Source organism: Hoplias malabaricus, chromosome 2 (assembly GCF_029633855.1).
Source record: "Hoplias malabaricus isolate fHopMal1 chromosome 2, fHopMal1.hap1, whole genome shotgun sequence".
In the NCBI taxonomy this organism is placed as follows: Eukaryota; Metazoa; Chordata; class Actinopteri; order Characiformes; family Erythrinidae; genus Hoplias; species Hoplias malabaricus.
In genome coordinates, this window is record NC_089801.1 from 75,266,043 (window position 1) to 75,285,438 (window position 19,396).

Consider the following 19,396-nt stretch of genomic DNA (forward strand, 5'->3'; position numbering starts at 1 on the left):
GCGTACGCCCCTAAAACCGCCACAATTTAATCCGCGCTACACAGAGACACTTGCGGAATGCGTAACCCGTTGTCAAGGGCAGCACCTCAACCTTCAGCGAACTGCAAACAGATTAACATTAAAGGCATTGTGTTCGCAATCTAAATGACCAAGTATATCGCAGAACACATCAACGCTGAATTGTACATTTTATTTAGAGGGAGAATGATAGAACAGATGTTTTAAAGTCTGAGTTTACAAAACTCTTTATCATGTGAAGTTAAGGCATAGTATAAGAATGTTTTTTGGATGTTTGATATGTTTTGTTGAGAAAAAAAAATATATATATATATATATATATATATATATATACACACATATTAGACTACTCTAATGGCTAGCTCGAAATTGTTGATGATGTAAATAATGTTTAATTCTTTTTTATTTCAATGAAAAAAAGAAACACCGACAGACAATCAAGCAATCTTGGAAACAGTAACGTCATACACGTTGTACGACATCTTACCAGCAGGTGGCACTGTTGCCCATAAAACCGCGTGCCTTGGTTTTCCGCCTTCTGTGTTGTTGATGAGGAGGAAGTGACCGTTGGCTTAGTCACAAATCGTTCTGTTCTCCCTCTGTAGTACACTATGCGGGGAATGAAATAACGAAGTCTATACAACACTACTCATTTTTGTCTAATATAAAGCCATTGTATTTGGCTATAAACCGCACGACTAAGTCTATAATACTCATTATATAAGAGTTTAACCCTTTATCAGTGTTTGTGTAAAGCTGTAGTTTCTTGACCACTGCAGTAAAGTCTATGGGAAACCATTTGAGTTACAGCCTGGGGTCAACCCGCGCACACACACGTGAAGTGGAGTGAAAGGACCGACGGATGATAAAAATAATGTAAGTAATGGATAAAGCAAAATGTAGTTTTTAATTTAGCTGTCGGTTAATATTTCATGCGCCAGTGCGTGTCCTGCGGTTCAGCCTGGTGTTGATCAGGCTTACAATTAGACGTTTTCATAGAGAAAGCAATGCAAGGTAAAAACAGTAAGTCGGCGACGCCATGTCAAGCGTTGTAGAGCAGACGTTTATTACTTAATAATACGTAGAATTGTTGCAGAAATTAATTATACAGTTCATGAGCGATAACAAAATGAAACAGCAGCTTAAAATGACTTAATCATAGTATAACTGCCGGTATAAATGAAGGTGATATATTTATTTATTTAAAAGGAAGTCTTAAGATACTGGTAACATTGGTTGCAGTGCTGACATTAGCCACCTCGAAGCTGTAAAATAGTTGAATATATAATATATATGAGTTGTTTTAATAGTAGTAGTAACCCAGTAAACAATTAGTCGTTGATTCAACGTTGAAATGACGTAATGACTGCCGTCTAATCAACGTTCTCTTAAGGTTGAAAATGAAAGTTGAAAAGACGTCCAAACACAGACATTGAAAAGACGACTATTAGACGTATTTTGGACGTCCATTGACGTTATTAATTGGTCCTGAAATAAATTACTTGTATAAAACGCGTTTTGGACGTCCACTGACGTTATCGATTGGTCACCACTTAACTAACTTATTAAGATGGATTTTGAACGTCCATTGACGTTTAAAATATGTCCTTGACGGACAGGCTACTTTTAGACCTATTTTGAACATCCAGGGACGTCCCTTTTTTACTGGGAATAATTCATATTATTATAAAATAAATCATTCAAACGACTAACATTATTAAGGATTATTATTGTAATTTACTAGCTAAACATAGCACAAAAAGTAAGGAAATGTGTGATTGGTAGATTATTTCTTTGATGTAACAATGCTGTTCATTTCCCTTTTAAATTGTGCCACATTTGTAAGGAACGTGCATTTGTGGGATGAGCAGTAGAGCTGAGTATGTGGGATGTGCCCATGATAAATTTGCCAAATCCTCTCTGCCAATGCCAAACAGTTATTTTGTGTGATGGTGTGAGGCGGCATCTCCCTCACTGGAAAAACGAGGCTTGTCTTCATTGGAGGTGATCTAAATGCAGAGAGATATCAAGATTAAATTCTGCAACCAGTGGCAATCCCACATCTCCACAGTCTAGGACTGAACTCCGTCATCCAAGATGACAACGCTCGCCCCAGGTCATGTCAATGGTCAACCTGGTCAACCTGGAATGGCCTCCTGCCCTCAACCCCATTGAACACTTGTGGGATCAGCTTGGGTGTGCTGTTCATGCGAGAGAGACCAACACAACCATGCCAGCTGACTTGCGACAAATGCTGGTTGAAGAATGGGATGCCATTCCACAGCAGTGTGTGACCAGGCTGGTGACCAGCGTGAGGAGGAGGTGGAGGATGTTGTGACTGTGTATGGTTCTTCCACATGCTACTGAGGCTCCTGTTTGTTAAATGAATCATCCAGTCACCAAACACCAAACGAGTCAATGGCAGAATCAGCTGTTTGGCATTGGCAGAGAGGATTTGGCAAATTTTTCATGGGCGCAACCTACATACTCAGTTCTACTGCTCCTCCCACAAATGTTCCTTACAAATGTGACACCATTTGAAAGGGAAATTAACTGGCTTTCCAACGGTATAAGATTTATTGCCAAGAAGCATTGTTACATCAAGGAAATAATTTACCAAACACAAATATCCTTTTTTTCTGTTTAGTGCTCATATTGAACAAGGGGGTGGATGTGTGTTGTATAAATGAAAGTTAACCTGTTCCATGGGAATTTATCTGATTGTAAACACAGTTGTTGTTGTACTGTACAGTTAAAGGTAGAAACACCAGTGAATTTCCCTGTATGGGTGGGAATAAAATCAAGCTAACGCAGTGCATTAGGCATAATTTTCATTCCAAGAAAATAGTTTCAGTTGTATATTGTTTGAATGTGTTTTGTTTTAAAAGCCTTGTATTGCTCATTAATAAATAGCTTTTAAAGAACCATTTTATTTTTTTTTAAGGTCTCATATTGACAGAGAGAATGAATACTACATACAATTTGTAAATACTTAAGTCATCCTTTGTTATAACACTGACGTTGTTTATTGTGTACATTGTGTCTCTGAAGTTGTGTGTTGTTTGTGTATTTGTTGGAGTACGCTAAAGCCTTTCATTCAGAAAACCCAGGAGGTAATTGAGGAGGGATGCCCAGCACGCTTAGCTTTCCACCAAGTCGTTGTAGGATGATTGTAATAAATGCTGGAATCTGTGAACAGAATTTTCACGTAATTTCCCTGAATCAGGTGGATCAGGAAAAAGAGAAATGCAGAAGTTTTCTAATGTTTCCTCCAGGTGTGACTAGATCTTTTGAAATATAATGCTACATTCAAAAAGGTTGTTTGGCATTATTTATTTCCTAGAAGTTTAATTCATATGATTTAGATTTTATTTGGCTTTTTCATTAAAATGTATTTTACAGGATTATAATTCTTGTCATTGTATGGTGTTGGATAATAGATAATAATGGTGTTGGATAATAGAATGTGCATATTTCCATGCATGTAAGGACAGATGCATTGAGCAGTCAAATTAAAATGGAAGCAAAGCAATCTGAGGTAAACTTGGTGTGTCAGTTCAGATTTGTTCTTGAGAATACATTGCAAAACAACAACAGCAAAAAACCACAAGAGTTCCATATAATACGCAGCGCTTCGTAAGCAGTCAACTACTTCCTCACTCTTCCGTGTGCCAAGCAAAACATGAGCACCTAGTCAATCAAGAAATTTCCTAGTATTGTTGGGCTTGTAGTCATTTGAGGGAAATTGAATAAGTGTCATCCTTCTTAGGAAAAATAGTTGGATTTTAATTTGAAAAAAAAAAAAAAGAAAGCCTTCTCAGAACTCACTCGCTTCTTTATATGATATGGCTATATCCATCCATCCATCCATTATCTGTAACCGCTTATCCAAGTTAGGGTTGGCTATATCCAGTCAAACATTAAACAACAGGACAAAATTCAGGAGGTTCCGGAATGAAAGATGGGAAATGTAGCTCTTAACCATCATAGCAGTAATAAGACTTTACATTTGCTGATTAACAGCCATTTCTTCAGCCATTATGTTTACACACTCATATGTGGTAAAGTATTGCCACTAAACATAATTGCTCAACACCAAAAATTTTTTATTACAAATGTTATGTAAATTTATATTGGTTTGTACAGAACTAATAGAATCATATATGTGTTTGCATAATATTTTTGAGAACATTTTGGTTATTTGCATGAGCTTTATTTTGCAGAAGTGTATAAAGCGTATTTCCAGATAAGGGAAGCAATGCAGCGCAATGAGATTAGAGCCTACCTGCTATCTTTTAATCTATTCTATGTACAACCCCACTTCCAGTGAAGTTGTAAAAGTGAATATGATGAGAATACAATGATTTGTAAATCCTTTTCAACCTACATTCAATTGAATACACTAAAAAGACAAGATATTTAATTTTCAAATAGATCTTTTTTTTTTTTTTTTTTGCTTTACACAATGTCATAACTTCATTGGAATTGGGGTTGTAAATGAGAGAATGTGTTCTGATTGCAAAGGATTTTATTTGCCTGTTTTGCATTATGTGCTGTGTTAGGACTGTTCCATATCATATTGCATGCAGTAATATCACAAAAAGTAAAAAAAAAAAAAAAAAAATTGTATTGTCATATTCTAACTTGTTTATGTACTGCATTATTGCAGTTACACGTAATATGGCATACATTCATTACGTGAGTCATTTAGGCACAGAGACAGGTAAGGTGGAAATTTGGAGGTGGTTTGGATATAAAATATAAATATTCTATAAATTATAAATTATTTTTATACAATATCAAAATCTTGGTAAGATACAGTTCTTTACAAAATTAGCAAATGTATTGTTTCTTTTGAATGTTTGAAATTTCTAGATTTGTACTTACATAAAATATAATGTAATTTAAATAAGAAATTAAATACATTATTAAATTAATATAATATTAAGATAACATTTATTTTGTTGCAATAGTGTGTTCTTGAAGTTAATTAAAATTCGCTTTCAGTGTTTTTTTTTCATATCGCCAAGAATATCGCTATCGCAAAAAAAAAATATATAAATATCGTGATATTATTTTATGGCCATATCGCTCACCCCTATTTTTTGCACACTTACAATATTAGCAATGCTAAACACATTTAGTACTTATCTAATTTTTTTTATATAAAAAATAATAGTCATTTAATTTGGACTTTAGATACAACTGCTAATCAAGGCTAAGGAAACACTAGCTGTTGATAATGTTAAACACCTGATGTACTTTGTATATTAACACATTGTGTTGCGTTTAGCTTAAAGAAGGAAAAATGAATTTCATCGGGCTATAACTCACCAAGATGATCCCCTTCTGTTCAGTGTGAACTGGAATTGCATTTATCAAGCAAAATCAAGCATACTGATTGGCCAGCTTTTTAATGGACCGTGTGAACTGATGTAGAGGTTTTTTTTTTTATATTAAATATTGGAATGGTGGTGTTTCAGGATCAAAACTAACTTTCATTTATTTATTCATCTATATTTATTTAATAATAAGTTATAAAACATTGAGTATGGAACCAATGAGTTGGTACTATGGGCCGAATTGTTAGAGGACTGGGCTTGGTACCGGGATGTTGCTGGTTTAATTCCTGTGATCAGCAAGAACATCCATGACTAAGATGCTCTTGAGCAAGGCACCTAACCCCAAAACACTCATTGGGCGCCAACGATGGCTGCTCGCTTCTCCAGGTGCTTGATTTCACTGCCCCTAATCACTAACGTGTGTGTGTGTGTGTGTGTGTGTGTGTTTGCTGCCATGGATGGGTTAAATGCAGAGGTCAAAATTTTTTTGTACATTGTTTGTACATTCTTTCATGGAATTATACCTCCATTCGTCATCATAAAATTGTGACAGGTCAAGAATCTAAGTATTATATCAATTGAATTTTATAATAATTATAATAAATGACTTATGTAAAGTGCTTTTCAATTACCCAAAGGTGCTGTTACAATAGGAGGACATGTAAAGGACAATCACAATTGGACACTAAACAAAATGAAAGGAACAGATAATACATAACAATACAAAACACAGCAGGAATAATAACATGGGTCAGCCTGAGATACACTTCAGGAAACGTAGAGGTTAAAGGCAACAGAAAGCTGGTGTGTTTTTAAGGTTGGATTTGAATAGTGATAGAGAGGGAGAATGTTGAATTTCAGTTCCAGGGCGTGGAGCAAATCTGGAGAAGGCTCGGTCACCAAGACTGCACAGGTTAGAAGGGGGAATGTTGCGTAAACCGGCTGAGGAAGATTTGAGAGTGTGCTTAGGTGTGTAAGTTGGAAGAAGGTCAGACAAATAAGAAGGAGCTAAATTATTGAGAGCTTTGTAGGTGAACAGGAGGACTTTTAAATGAAAATGATATTTAACAGGGAGCCAGTGGAGGTTTTTGGAGAACCGGGATGATGTGGTGGTGGGACCGGATGTGGGTGAGGAGATGAGCAGCAGAGTTCTGGACCATCTGAAGTTTATGGAGTAGTGAGGAACTGATGCCAGAAAGAAGTGTGTTACAGTAATCGAGACGGGTGGAGATGGAGAATGCATGGATGAGACAGTCAGAAGCAGACTTGGAAAGAGACTGGCAAATTTTTACAATATTACAAAGGTGCAAAAAGGAGGTTTTTATAATGTAAATCAAATGTTTGAGGGGGGACAGAGCAGCATTATCAATTGAGAGTGTGAGGGAACCGGTTTATTGAGGGTTGATTTGGAGCCAATGAGGATGAGATCAGTTTTATTACTGTTTAGCGTTAGTGAATTGTGCATCATCCACTGCCTGGATTTTGAGAGAGTTTAAAATTGGAGAGTGGTGGTTTATTGATGTAATTGGTTCGGAGGTAAATCTGTGTGTCATCAGCATAAGAGTGAAAGACACCACTGTCTGCTGCTACCATCTGGTCATTGATAACCTTAAACAATGCAGTTTCAGTACCGTGTTGTGTGTGAAAACTGGACTGAAATGAGTCAATTGAATTATTAGACTCAAGGTATGTTGTTAGCTACAACACGCTCAAGGACTTTAGAAAAGAACGGAAGATTTGAAATTGGACAGTAGTTATTTAGATTTGCTGGGTCGAGGCCAGGTTTTTCAAGGATAGGGGTGACTGCAGCTATTTTGTAAGATGAAGGGACATGACTGTAAAGAAATGACTGGTTAATGATAGATATAAGATGGAGGACCAAAGCAGATATACAAGCTTTGATATACAAGTGGTGTGGAGCAGGTAGTAGATTTTGAATAAGTAATGATGTCACTGATGAGAGAGGGAGTAGCAGGGTTGAAATCTGAAAAATAAGGGTAGGATACAGAACAGTCAGAAGGCTGAAAAGTGGACTGTGATGAGACGATCATAAGAGAATTATTCATTTTGGAATTTTATCATCAAAGAATTGTAAGAAGGAGTTATAAAGGGTTAGAGGAAGGTACCACAGTACGTACAGAAGGCTTAAATAATTTAGAAAAGCTTGAAACGTGATTACAAGGGTTAGTATTATGCCTGTTGATAATACCTGAAAGATACCTAGACTTAGCTGCTTGTAGGGAGTCTCTATAATCTTGTACATGATTTTTTATAAGCATCAGCATGCACCGTTAGTTTGGATTTTTTAAACAGCCTTTCCAGCTGACGATGAGTGCTTCATAGTTCGCAATTCAGTGGTAAACCATGGTACAGAGATGGTGAAGGAAACCATTTTATTGTTCACAGGGGCGACTGCATTAAGACTCTGATAGAGCCGAATTGAACGATATGGCATGTCCTTCAGCAGAGGATGGAGCAGCATGAAAAGGAAAACTTGTGTTAATAAATTGAGTAAGGGAACAGGGATCTACAGATTTAATATTGTGGAAAGAGGTGAGACTTTTAGCTGACCGGTGAGTAACAGCCATAGGGAAAGTAAATTGAAGGAGCATATGGTCAGAGAGTGGAAACTGAAGAGGGTGAAGGCCATGACCCAGAATAGAAGAAGGACAGACTAGGTCGAGTGTGTGATCTTTATCGTGAGTAGGAAAGTCAACATGTTGAGTTAAGGGAAATCAGTCAAGGAGTGACAGAAAATCAGTTGTTAACTTGGTTTCAGCAGCATTGACATGTACATTGATGTCGACAAGTAACAACAGTCAAGAGGAAGAAAAGCTAGCAAGAGTCAGTAACTCAATATAGCAGCAAAACAGTAATTGAGTCTGGTGTTTTGATCGCAAGATAGAAAAGTCTGGAGATGAAAATACAAGTTCAGTAATTCTGAATTTGTTGTTAACAATTACCACCAGGGGCGGCACGGTGGCGCAGCAGGTAGTGTCGCAGTCACACAGCTCCAGGCGCCTGGAGGTTGTGGGTTCGTTTCCCGCTCCGGGTGACTGTCTGTGAGGAGTTGGTGTGTTCTCCCCGTGTCCGTGTGGGTTTCCTCCGGGTGCTCCGGTTTCCTCCCACAGTCCAAAAACACACGTTGCAGGTGGATTGGCGACTCGAAAGTGTCCATAGGTGTGCGTGTGTGAGTGAATGTGTGTGTGTCTGTGTTGCCCTGTGAAGGACTGGCGTCCCCTCCAGGGTGTATTCCCGCCTTGCGCCCAATGATTCCAGGTAGGCTCTGGACCCTCCGCGACCCTAAATTGGATAAGCGGTTACAGATAATGGATGGATGGAATTACCGCCAGACCACCCCCACAGTCAGAGGAACATGATTTATGCACATAATTAAAGTTGGGTGAGGTTGCCTGGTTAAGAGAGTAGTAATCACCAGGTTGTTGCCATGGTTCCGTTAAGAAAAGGAGATCAAGGGCATTAGCAGATATTAGTTCTTGCAACAGCTATGATTTGTTAGTAAGTGAACAGACATTTATGAGGGGAAATGGGGAACTTGGGGGGGGGGGTCCAAAATGACAGAGTCCAAGATGAACATATATTAGTACCACCATTAAAATGTCGAATTATTTTGTGTTTTAGTCTTAAACCATGGTCAATGTAGCATTGCCGGTTAAGTATGCCAGCTCTACAGGCAGCAACGGCACAGTGCTTGGAAAGATGATGAGAAAACCTGTATTTGCATAGTTCAGCAGTTGAATTTGACAAAGTTGGGTTGAACAGGAAGGCATGTGGGGGTAACCAGGGTCAAGAAAACCTGGCATAGCCAGTAGTAAAGTCATGGTAGTTATCAGATGCATTGTCCGTATGTCTAGATCAGCGGGGCCAGAGCAGTGAAACCAGAGTGCCAACAAGTCAAAGCAGGATGGCTGCGATGATAACCAGCGCAATGGCCAGTAGCCAGAAGCCGCAGAACTGAAGCAGGACAGCACAACGTCCGGGACCTGGAGGGTTGGAGCAGGACAGCTGCAATGCTAACCTGTATAGCGACCAGGATCCGCAAGGTTGGGCAGGGTAGCCAAGACGGCAACAGCTGGGCCTAATAGGGCCGAAGCAGGAATGCTGTGACGCTAGTCGGCAGGGCAAAGCAAGGCAACCATGATGCTGACAGCAGAGATCAACCAAGTTTGAGTAGAATAACCACAATGATTACAGCTGGGGATCTGTGAAGACAGGAGTTGGATAATCATGGTAGAATGGCAGTCAATGTGAACTTGGAGTAGTACAGAACAAAACACACAAGACAACAGAGCGCCAGCGTGCTGTCACCCACCAACAGTATGACTTACTGTCTGGATATCAGACTGGTATTTACAGTGATTCACAGTTGATTTAAAATGAAAGCTGAATCTAAATTAATTCTAAACTTCAGTATATAAGTGGTATATTTGGAGATTGCAATTTGGACTTCAATAGTTAATGACACAAATCCATAATCTAATCATTATCCTAAACAGTGTCGCTTGAAATTAAGGATTTTTTTTATTGCTCTTAAGTGTGATGCTGTAATGTTCCATATAAACGATCAAGGAGTTATTGTTCTCTAACTTCTCTAACAGCACAAAAATATCTGTGTTGTCTTTAGAGAGTGTTTGCAGCTTTGGTTCTTTGCATGAAGTTAAATAATCTATTGATTGATTAAATAATCTATTAATTCTATGTTTTAGTAATATCTGTATTTCTTCCCATGTGCATTATTAACCACAGGTTTTAGTGTGATTAACAGTAAGTTATTAACTGTGCCATTTACTGTAGTCAGTGGCACAGGACCAAATTCCTGTCAGTAGGGTGGATGACCTCTCAGAGAGACGAGATCAGGAAAATACTGAACACTATGAGAAATGTATGCTTTAAAATCCCCTGAAACTACTTGATGTTCATGTGACTGTAGTGGGGATTACCAGGAAGTTCTTTCAGTTTCAGATACACTTTCTCTCTCTCTCTCTGTCTTTGTCTTTGTTGTTGTCTCTCACCCTACCTTTCCCTCTCTCTCTTCTCCTGTTGATCTAATAGTTGGTCTAATAAATATGATAAAGCTGAGGGCATGTGCCAGAAAAAATATTTGCTGCAAATATTTGTCCAAACTATTTTTAATAATGCCATTAGGTAGATCATATTGGCAATGTGTTTAACTGATTTGTGTTTATTTTAGATGAAGTACAACACACTGGAAATAGGGAGCCAAACTGTCTGGATATCTGCACATTTGTATGGGTGTTTTACTATCCAATTTAGAACAAACCTATTCTGACCTCTGACAGATATGCTCTGAAAACTGAACAAAAGCATAGGTTTAACACTGGATTGTTTCATCTACAAGCTGCTTTATACATCCTTAACCTACATATAACCCACATTTTCTGACAGATGGGTTCATAAAAGGCCAGAGAAATAAGAAACCTTCATCAAGTTTCAATCAAAAATAGGAACTTCCTTGGTTACTGGAACACACATTTACTAACGGTGCCGCCCCTCCCCCCCATGCGCTATAATTTACGTTATCTGGACCCAGTGTAAATGTGTGATGAATCATGATTCATTGTCTAGAAATCTGGAATTAGCAGATGCCAGATAAACACAGGATATGAGAATTCGTAATGCAACTGAAATTTCAATGTTATACAACCCCTGGCATATGGAATCACCACCTTTGGAGGAAGTTCTTTAAATGGTTTAATTTTGTAGAAAAAAATGAATCACAGAGACATGCCACAAGACTTTTTTTTCCCTCAAAATTCCAACCTTCTGGTATTAAGGAACAATAGTGAAAACAAAAGTGTTTCTCACATGTTTTCAAGGCTTTAAGTTGTCTCCTTGGTGTACTGGTATGCTTCCCTTTTACTGCCTTGTTTGTACTTGGTCCAGATTTTCTCTCTAGGATCAATAAACTATCTATCTTTTAGAGACGGCTGACTGGGAACACCCATCCTTTTCCTGGGAAATGAAGGATGCAACAGGATCATCCTTCAACATCCCATGGTTCATTGCGTGCCACAGGATTTCAAAATATTGTGGCGTCAGCAGAGGAGCGAACAGGGTTTTAAGTTATTATTGATACACGTATTAAGAAGGAAAGTGTACTTGAATATTTCCTTGGTTTAAGGAAAAATGAGCAGTTTATTAAACTCTAGGGAAATGTAGTGTTTATTTATAAATTAATTCATATATCTCGTTTATCTCCCGTGGTGTTAAACGACACTGGTCTGAAGTAAATACACAGCGACTAAAGCTTCAGCAGAACACATAGTGATTATTTCTGTAAGATATTGTTTGTATGCTATTGAGATCTGTTCACTTCAGAATGCTGTCGGTTTTACTAATATAGCCTTTCCATTTTACACAATCACTGACTTGAAATGATTTCTGTTTATTTTAAAGGTTACCATTATGTATAGTTTTTGTGGGGAAAAAATCAGATATCATCACTCTATAAAAATAACCAAAAACAAGCATATAGAGCCACAAAGGTGTTATAACCCTAAATACGGTAGGAGAACATTCAATCAAAAAAGCTGTATATGTTTCAAATTATGTTTCAAATATTTATGGTATCTTTTCAGTGAAAGGCACTATTATATCCAGCTTTTATAAATTGAGAAAAACAATTAAGACAAAGTTTCTGGCTCCACCGTTAAGGCAAAGGAGCTGTCAGGAGAGGTTTAGTGACGGTAACAGCAGTCAAATAGAAAATATACCTTAGAGTAGACTGTCGCATTTCGGTTTAGACTTCAAAGGATGCAGCCTTTGAATTGAGACACAGCTCGTGTTCAGGGCTGGAATCACCTAATTTTCTGAGAAACTTGCACAATTGTATTATCAGATGTAATTACCTTTTGCGACTGCTAATGTTGGTGAACTCTCTTGTTTTGTGTATTTATGCTCTCCTATGACCTAATGTGATACATATTTGACAGTACGCTAACATGCTAATAGGCAAAGTGGCTAACATACTACTAAGCCAAATGGCTAAAATGCTAACATGCTATTTGACTAAATAGCTAAAATGCTAGTATGCTAACAGGCCAGTAGACTAACCTATTATGAGGCTGTGCCTCATTGCTATGCTAATATGCTAATCTATTATGCTATCGCTTGATGTATGTGTATGCTACCTGTTGTGTAGACAAGAATTTTTATTTATATATATATATATATATATATGAGCTATATCCCAAAATGATTTATCTGGCTGAAAGGACTCTAAAATTGAAGACAACACAACACCTTCTCCAACAGCTTTTTACAGCCACCTTTGTTGCAAGATCCATTTCACTACTAAGACTGCTAATGAAGCTACCCAGTACGGTTTCCGGTAAGGTAGTTCGTACCATTTGAGAAACTGTGAAGGACAAAAGAGACTCTCAATATTTAATTAAACAAGTGAACATCCTCCAAGACTGTTGATTCCATTATTTTTTCCAGGGGGTGAGTAAACATATTTATGTTCATGCTTTTGCAGGTTTATTCAAGTTTAAACTGCATGCTGCATAAACTGCAAGTTTATGACACTTAACAGCTTGGGTGCATTAGTGGGGAAGTGAAACATTTTCTTGGTGCCGCTAAGCAATATGCTGACTCAGTTGCAACAAGAGCCAAGACAAGCGGCGCCAACCGGGGCAGTGCATCAAGTTACATTATACAGCAGAGTATATCCAGGGAAATTTTCATATGTCATTTCTTTAGCAATAACGTTAATATGATGTTATCCAGTTCCACATAACACCAGAATCAGCTGCTGCTTCATTCTTATGTTATGCAATTTTAAAAGCAAAGTATAATAATAGGATGCTAACTAATGGCACATGCATCCAAGCAGTCAAAATGAAACTATTCACTAGCTGAATATCAGGTTACTGTCATTTTAAATCTTAAAACTCTGTTTTCACTTTTAAGGCTTGTAGTACATGTATATTTGTGTATACCTATGCCGCTGTGTCCTTAATATGAGATGAAATGCTTCGTTCAATTGCTGACACACATCTGGCTAGAAAAAAATAGCAAGGGATCAGTTGACCTGAAAGCACAATTATTTGTTAAGCATTACCTTAAAATATGTCTAAGTTCATAATAAATCTTTTTATTTTGTTATTTAATGTTTTGTTCTGGCGTATGTGTTTTAGTGTTCTTCATGGTTCAACATTTTAACAAAAACGATATCTTGTTTTTAAAAAATATAATGGCTTAACCCATTCAAATTGAGGTAAATAAAGTTTATAATGTGTAACAAACTAATGCACTGGAATAAAACTGCCCCTTGTCAGGTTGGTGTAAACGAATTGAAACTGGGTTTGTACTGTGTTCTTGTGAAGATTCATGCCTTTTATCTTTGCTATTTATTTGCTTTATTTATTCATAATTTCAGAAAGATTTCAAGTTATGAACTCTTAAGTGCTTTTATCTGAAAGTCTCCCAATAAATGTTATGATTAATTTATTTGTCGTAGAATCAAAAAATGAGACAACAAAAAAGAAAAGGCGGATTCTTTTGTGTACATTCAAATAGGGCAGTAATAATTATATGCAATTATAATTATATTGTTTTTACATTATTTTACATGTTTCAAACTAGTAATTAAAAAAAAAGGAAATATGTTTATGATTTACAGAAACTGGTATCTACACTTGCTGAGTAAATCAAGTGGTCCAGAAGGGGAAATGCGGACAGGGTTATTTTCTGTCTAATGACCCAGTAAATCATGAGTAAGCTTTCTGGAACATTTGTAGTCTGATAGAGGTACTAGCATTAATACAGCTAACATGAGATTCCCAATATATTGTCACTCTCCAGATACTCCAGGTTTTGTCATATTTCTGATTCTGTCGCTGTGAGTTAGGTTTAAGTACTAGAATAGCCTGACATGCTTTATAACCATATTAGCTATGGATGTGCCAACATTTTTTTCCTCAGCTGCTCTCGTACAGTTTTTACGTGTCTGTTTTAGCTGTCATGGTTTAATCACAAACAGGACAAGATTAAAATCAGTTTTGCTTATGAGTTGATAAACATGGAATTTTAGGGGATCTCCCATGCCAGTGTTTATAGAAACAGAACTAGCAAAATAGAATTGCAAAAACGTATGTCAAATTTTACTTGCTTGCATTCACTTTTATTAGAAAACATCTCTGGTCTCTATCTTCAAAGCTAATTAGGCAAGGCAGGTTTATTTATAGAGCACCTTTTGTACACAATGTCAATTCAAATTGCTTTACAGAGCAATACAGAAAAATTACAGTAGAATTTATAAAGTAAAAGGAAAAAACTATTAAAAAGTAAAAAATAGAATTAAAACAATATATAATAAAAATAAAATATAAATGATTTAAAGCTATTCAGGTAAAACAATATATAAGACAATAAAACAGTGTAATAAAAAAGGACAGTTATTAAAATGGTACTTGAAATAAAAAAGATTGAATTAAAAATGTAGATCTACTTAAGTGCAACTCAAAAGCACAGGAGAGCAGGAAGGTCTTTAGTCTAGATTTGAAGATAGTAATATTTGGGCAAATCTGATGTTTTCTGGGAGTCTGTTTCAGGTGCGGGGAGCATAGTGACTGAAAGCTGCCTCCTCCTGTATGGTTCTGACCCGGGGCACCACTAACTGACCAGTCCCGAGTGATCTGAGGGACCTACTGTGTTCATACACTTCTAGCAGATCTGAAATATATTTTGGTCCGAGGCAATTTATTGATTTATAAACAGTTAATATCACTTTAGGGGCGGCACGGGGGCGCAGCAGGTAGTGTCGCAGTCACACAGCTCCAGGAACCTGTGAGGAGTTGGTGGGTTTCCTCCGGGGGCTCCGGTTTCCTCCCACAGTCCAAAAACACACGTTGGTAGGTGGATTGGCGACTCCAAAGTGTCCGTAGGTGTGAGTGTGTCTGTGTTGCTCTGTAAAGGATTGGTGCCCCCCTCCAGGGTGTATTCCCGCCTTGCGCCCAATGATTCCAGGTAGGCTCTGGACCCACCGCGACCCTGACTTGGGTAAGGGTTACAGATAATGAATGAATGAATGAATGAATAATATCACTTTAAAATTAATCTTGTGTTTAATTGGGAGCCAGTGAAATGACCCGAGGACAGCAATGATGTGCTCGGTCCTCTTGGTTCTGGTAAAAGTTCTAGCTGCTGCATTTTGAACAAGCTGCAGCTGCCTAACTCTGGACTTGGGAAGTCCAGTAAGGAGACCATTGCAGTCGTCCAGCCTCCTGGAGATGAATGCATAATTAGCAGTGGAGATCAAAACATCAGGAAACAGCACCACATATATACAAACATTTAGAGGTCATAATAGTTTTATAAGCAGACTTTGTGTTTATTTATTGTTCACATTTGACCTAATCAAGGACTATTGGGCAGTAGCTGCTGAATTCAAGTAGTTTATATATCACTTCAGTTTAATCACCGTTTTTAAGTCCTAGAAGTATACAATCGACAAATATGCATTTACCGTAAAATGTAGCAAGGCAATATAACTAGAGTTTAAAAGTTAGTTTTGATTTGAGGTTATAAATGTAATCATTTGGATTTTTAATTAATATATAGCAACTAATAGTAATTAAAAGCAATCATTCTTTTTTTTCTTTTATAAATAGAAAGTGCTAGTAAGTGTAGTCAAACACCTCAATAAAAAGAGAAAACGTTACATTGTGACAGAAATATATTGTATGCTTCAGTTACACAATATATTCACAAAAATATAGATGTGTGTGTAGACTTTAAGGTATTTAAGTCTATATTTCTATGGTATCACTTATTTACTGTCAATGGGATTTCCACAAGACATTCTGGTAGTTTTGCTTGAGTCACTCTTACGTTTTACACCCGAGAGGATGGGCTCGGTATATAGAGTGCCACTGGTTCCCTTTCAGTTTATGAAACTTACTAGAGCCATGAACATGATGCTGGAGTATATCATTTTTTTAAGCCTTCTTACACTGGGTACGAATGAATGATTCCTACCGTAGATCTGGCGTTAACGATAGCAAATACGTTGAATGGGATATTTGACTAATAATAATCAGTCGTGGTTTTCAAATTAGTTCGGTAAAATCTGTACGATGTTAACGAGCGCTTTAACGCTTCTGTGTTTAACAGCAGGCTGTGCCGGTATGGTGACAGAAGAAAGTGTACAAGTGGAGTTTGGGAGCTCTCCATCATTTTCCTGCTCGCTGCCCAACGCTGCTGGAGTAAAACAGGTCACTTGGCAACAGCTCGTCCACAATGACGCCCTCCACACCATCGCTACCTTCAGCGAGAACTTCAGACAACAAGTGACGGATAAGTACCTGGGGAAAGTGGAGGTGACTGAGGCGATGCTGAACGCTACGACTATCGTAATAAAGAACGTAACGTTCGAGGATACCGCCTGTTACATTTGTACGTTTAACGTCTACCCGTCGGGAACAGAACGGAGAAAAACATGCCTCAGTGTTCATGGTAGGTTATTTTGTTTATGTTACTGCTTAACATTTCTTAACAAAACATGTATTGTGATATTCATAATGTATGTAATATGTCGTCGCTGTTCATTTTAAAACATACAATATAGTCACTTTACTTGAGAAGTGAATGTGAAAAGGTTAATAGTTAATAGTAATTTTGGAGCATTTCTAGCGGTCAATTCATCGTGATATTTTCACACGAAGGACACCTGCTGTGTTCAAATGATGCAGCAAACTAAAAATTGACAACCTATTTGAGTTTGTTTCTATTTATTATTTTGACATGGTCAATAGAGTGCATCATAATCAACAAAGTTAATGTCTGAAAAATAAGAGAATACTATTTTTAAAAATTTGCATACAACGCAATAAGTAGTAGACTTGTATATACAGACCTCATGTCCAGTAAATATATGTGTATACATATATTAGTACAGGTCTAGTTGACTAAACAGTGAACTGTGGGAAAACCACCAGGGGTCATGCGCTTCTCGCTGATTACTCATGCTTTCAGCCTTAAAGAGGAAGGAGGGGATATTTGTTAGAAGGGTTTTACAGTAAAGCAACACATCTCATTAATGACACATGTTTACAGAAGATGAAATGAAATGTTTACAGTAAGTGTCAGTAAACACCCTACCTGTCTTATTTCAGGTTTATCCAATATGACGACAAACGTTTTACATGATTCTGCTGGGAAGCAAGTTTTTGTCTCATGCTCAGCTACTGGTAAACCTACTCCGGTGATCAGCTGGGAGTCTATAGACATGGAATCTGTCCAAAATTTTACAAGAAGTGTTACTGGCGATGGCCCTTTTACAACAACAAACAACTTCACACTGGCACTGTCACTATTCAAAGAAAAGACTGTGACATGTGTGGCTCAAAGTGGTGATGTGAGCAGAAGTCAAGTAATAAATGTGCGTAGAGATGAGGAACCTAAAGGTAAGAGCCCAAAATATTTTTGTTATTTACAAAGGGTATTAGAAGCCATGTATAAATGCATTTCTTGTTTCAAAAATATTTTCTATTTACATTTGAAAAAACTTATAATGTTCTCTTTGTTCTATTGTTTTCAATTTTCCAGGGAGTGGTATGACATCCAGACATTACTTTGCTTCTTTCCTTGTGGTGTTCATTTGCATACTCTTGGCCGTATTTGGTGTTGTAGTTTATCGCAGAAAAAAGTCAAAGGGTGAGTAGCATTTCTTTACTCTTCTGGTACATCTTTAGATGGTTTGTGTTTGTTTTTGAATATTAGCATTTTTTAGAACGACTAATAAATGTAAAGTGAAAAACACAGGCCGTAACAGTTATGTTTTTTTACACGTTTTCTCACTGATTTAGAATCTTTAATAATAGATCTTTTATTCATCAGTCGTTTTATCAGGTCCAGTAAACTATAGGTGCACTTTGTACTTCTAAAACTACAGGCTTAATCCATCTATGGCTGTGCATACATTTTTAGCACAGTTTCACCCAAATTTTCAGTGGTCAGGACTACCACAAGATATTATTTTGGTGGTAGGTCATTTGTAGTGCTGCAGTAACACTGAGTTTGTGGTGGTGTGAGTGAATCAGACACAGGAGAGCTGCTGGGATTTTAAAACACTTCTAGACTGATGATAATCCACCAACCAAAAATGATTAAGTGTAAAAATAAGCTGGGACAGAGGCATGTTTACCAGAGGCATGCTTTGCTTTCCTTTTAATTACTTTTCACCAGTGGTTTTTAGCCTGGATTTCCTAAATCTTTCACAATATCATGTGCTATGACCCATCTTTGCTTGCAGATAGCGAGCCTTTATATAAATATAGAAGGCTTGTAATTATCCTTGTTGTTTCTATGTTTTTATTGCATTTGTATAAAATATTTAAATTCTTTTGGAAATGGCTTTTAGGATTTCAGTCTAAAGGGATTTTCCTTCTTATTTTTCAGAATATACAAAACATAGCGTGGAGATAATGGCCTAAAACAGTTGCTCCAAAAGAAGATTTTGCCTCATGGTCTTCAATCTGCACTTTATTATTTTATTATTTTTGTTTGTTAGTTTATTTGTTTTTTTTCTTCCATTTAATTAACAATTATTTAAGAGATGGAGTAATGGAGATATGAGGGAGATGCCTTGAGAGATTCCAAGAAGAGCAGATGTCTGTGAAGTCGTATTATGAGTATGAAAGTGATGTGTTAAGAAAGAAGTACTGTGAGGCAGGTGAACAGTAAACTGTGGAAATGAGCCTAAATTAAAGGCCGGTCGGCGGGCCGTGAAAACGAGACATTAAGGCACAAAGAATGTGAGTTAGGTCAGAGAGGATGGAGAGAGCGGTTCAGCTTGACAAACACCCTGATCGCTGGTTCTGATATTTGTTTCAAGATGACCCGCACACAAGCAGGAATGTATGAGTTTAGAAAGCACTTTTATTTATATTTTTATTAAGTTTTATAAGCTATTACCAATATTTATTTATCTACTTACATTTCAGAGGCTGGTATTCCAACAATTGCGTTTTTGTTATATATTCTTTCAGTGT

At 37.2% G+C, this 19,396-nt stretch overlaps 1 protein-coding gene across 5 annotated transcripts; it reads left to right on the forward strand.

The window, feature by feature from the left end:
- The first annotated feature begins 778 nt into the window (after positions 1 to 778).
- Positions 779 to 19,396, forward strand: LOC136673690 (OX-2 membrane glycoprotein-like). 5 transcript variants are annotated; one of them, XM_066649345.1, is made up of 6 exons: positions 780 to 894; positions 9,236 to 12,845; positions 16,518 to 16,859; positions 17,519 to 17,809; positions 17,952 to 18,059; positions 18,804 to 19,396. In XM_066649345.1, exons 3-6 carry the CDS (start codon positions 16,532 to 16,534, stop codon positions 18,836 to 18,838), a joined length of 762 nt encoding a protein of 253 aa, XP_066505442.1. In that variant the 5' UTR covers positions 780 to 894; positions 9,236 to 12,845; positions 16,518 to 16,531; the 3' UTR covers positions 18,839 to 19,396. The 5 variants fall into 5 exon arrangements, with proteins under 5 accessions (XP_066505432.1, XP_066505442.1, XP_066505450.1 ...); XM_066649353.1 differs by having other exon boundaries at positions 16,521 to 16,859; XM_066649335.1 differs by lacking the exon at positions 9,236 to 12,845 and having other exon boundaries at positions 779 to 894.